This window comes from Varanus komodoensis, unplaced genomic scaffold (assembly GCF_004798865.1).
Source record: "Varanus komodoensis strain SLA01 unplaced genomic scaffold, ASM479886v1 scaffold12, whole genome shotgun sequence".
Lineage (NCBI taxonomy): Eukaryota > Metazoa > Chordata > Lepidosauria > Squamata > Varanidae > Varanus > Varanus komodoensis.
In genome coordinates this window covers 25193141-25195748 of record NW_025335349.1, presented here as the reverse complement: position 1 = coordinate 25195748, position 2608 = coordinate 25193141, and the positions used below count along the sequence as shown (strand labels likewise).

At 47.6% G+C, this 2608-nt stretch overlaps 1 protein-coding gene across 3 annotated transcripts in view; it reads left to right on the top strand.

The window, feature by feature from the left end:
• PAN2 (poly(A) specific ribonuclease subunit PAN2) overlaps positions 1-2608 on the top strand; it is a 28616-nt gene that overhangs the window by 12362 nt on the left and 13646 nt on the right. For all 3 annotated transcript variants that reach the window (XM_044421906.1, XM_044421907.1, XM_044421908.1), the window contains exons 11-12: positions 80-208; positions 1516-1715. In XM_044421906.1, coding sequence (XP_044277841.1) covers positions 80-208; positions 1516-1715 — 329 coding nt within the window. The remainder of the gene's footprint in view (positions 1-79; positions 209-1515; positions 1716-2608) is intronic.

The window sequence follows — 2608 nt, the reverse complement described above, 5'->3', positions numbered from 1 at the left end:
TGTTGTGAGCCGCCCCGAGGCTTCGGTGAATGGGGCAGCATAGAAATAAATAAATAAAATGTCTGTTGTTCTTTTGTAGGTCCTTTATTTCTTAGAGCCAGTGCGTTGCTTGGTCCAGAATCATTTGTGCCAGAAAGAGTTTTGTCTCAGCTGTGAACTGGGCTTCTTATTCCACATGCTGGACTTGTCCAGGGGTGATCCTTGTCAGGTAAAGATGGGCATATGGAAGGTGTCATGCAGAACTTTGATAAAAAGGTATTCCTAGTAGAGGTAAGAACACAGGAAAAGTCTGTACGAGTGCACCAGGAGTTCGATTATCCTTTCAAGGCAAGAGTGTGAAGGCAAGTGGCAGGAGATATGGCTGCCTGTCCTGGGATGAGCCACTGATGGGTCAGGACTGCACCCGTGCACTGCTGAGCTCAGTGGGGCTCTGTTGGGAGAGGGACAATGGCTCTTCCTTGCACTCTTCTTCCCATCCTATGAAGATGTGTAGGGCAGATGCATGTAGCCACAGCACAGTCTCGTTGCCATCAGAACTAGCAGCTTCCTTCCTCTTTTGTAATACCACCCTTTTATGATACACAGCAGGCAGGAGAGCCATAGGGCAGAAATAGGTTGTGGGTCTCCACAATCAAAAGGGTGCTAACTGTGCCCTGGACACCTCTATTCAATCCTATTTTAACATAGTATTTGCCAAGAGGACTAAGTAGGACTGAAATGTAGGGTGGAAATTGGGTGCTTTTCTTCTTGCCTGGCTCAGCTGGTTGCCCCAGACCTTGTGTCTACTTCACAGTAGTAGACCTTGTGTCTAAACACTTGTGTCTACTTCTACTTTTTGTCTGCAGGTTTGTTTGTGAGTAGCTTAAGAGATCCATCCTTCTCAATTTGTTATAGGCTTCCCTGCAAGCCATAAGTATTTCCTGTTCAATACTTTGCCTGCCTATCCATAAGTAGCCCCTTCCCCATAAACAGGCTTTTTCCTGAGCAAGTTGCAGTAATTGTTCCTACTGGGGAAATGCTTTGGGCCCCTGAACCTTGTGTCTGATGAAGCCACCTGGGTCAGTTGTCAGAAGGAGACATCTGCCTGCCAGTGTCCCCCTTCAGTCCCTCCATCAGCCAGGGTGCTGTTCCATAAAGCCCTGCATGGCTTAGGACCAAAGTACTGTTGGAACACCTCTGCTAACTGTGATCTACTCAGACACTGTGCTCAATCTCTGAAGCCTTTCTCCAAGTGCCAACTCCAAGGGAAGTACGGAGGGGGGCAACTAGGGGAAAGGCTTTCTTGGTGGTGGCCCCCCATCTATGGAATACTCTTCCTACCATGGCTGGCTGGTGCTGACTCTGTCATCTTTTTAGCGCTAGGTTAAGATGACCCTCTTTTCTGTAGCTTTTAAGGATTTACTCAGCCAGGTCTTTGCAGAGTCACTGCTTTTATCATTATTTGTATTGTTTATTCTTATCACCTGGCATTTTAATACAAGGCAAGCAATGGTTCTTTCATTTCCTCTCTCGCAGGGCAGTAACTTTCTGCGTGCTTTTCGCACCATTCCAGAAGCAGCTGCCTTGGGACTGATCTTGGCTGATTCCGATGAGGCTACAGGGAAAGTGAATTTAGGCCGTTTGATTCAGAGTTGGAACCGTTTCATTTTGACCCAGCTCCATCAGGAAACTCAAGAACAAGAGGGCCCTCAGGCATACCGGGGCATTGGCAGCAGGTAATAAATACTTTCCATCCATTCTACCCTTTTTCCTTCACTGTAGGTAGGTTCAGACGCCTCCTGGGCTGAAACCCAACCCCCTGTTACCTGGGACTTCAGCCTCTTAAAACTATGTGCCTGTTCCATTTCCTGCCCCTTGTCTAACTAGGTTTAGTGTACCCCTTACTACACACTCAGCCCTGAACTTTTTCAATCTGTCTTGGACTGATCTTAGTTACAGATTTTCCATAAGGCACATGAAGACAGCCAAAGCCGTGAGTTGAGCATCTGCATAATGGCCTGGATCCCACCTTATATTATTGGCACGATGCTTATTGTATATCATCTACTGCTTCGAGCTCCCTCTTCCCCAGTCAGCCTAACATTCATTCCAATAAAAGTGAAAAACCAAAGCCTGTCCAGTTTGAGAAGAGGAACCAATTTTCCCTCTCCTTACTAATCTCTTCCATAAGGAAGGCTGAGCGCCAAAGAATTGATGCCTTTGAATTGTGGTGCTGAAGGAGACTCGTGCAAGTCCCTTGGACTGCAAGGCGATCAAACCAGTCAGTCCTAGAGGAGATCAACCCTGACTGCTCTTTAGAAGGCCAGACACTGAAGATGAAACTCAAGTACTTTGGCCACCTAATGAGAAGGAAGGACTCCCTGGAGAAGAGCCTAATGCTGGGAACAATTGATGGCAAAAGAAGGAGGGGACGGCAGAGAGTGAGGTGGCTAGATGGAGTCACTGAGGCAGTTGGTGTGAGCTTGAGTGGACTCTGGGGGATGGTGGAGGACAGGAAGGCCTGGAGGAATGTTGTCCATGGGGTTGCGATGGGTTGGACACGGCTTCGTGACTAACAACAACATTCCTATGGCCCAAGTGCAAGACCTTGCACTTATCCACATTGAAT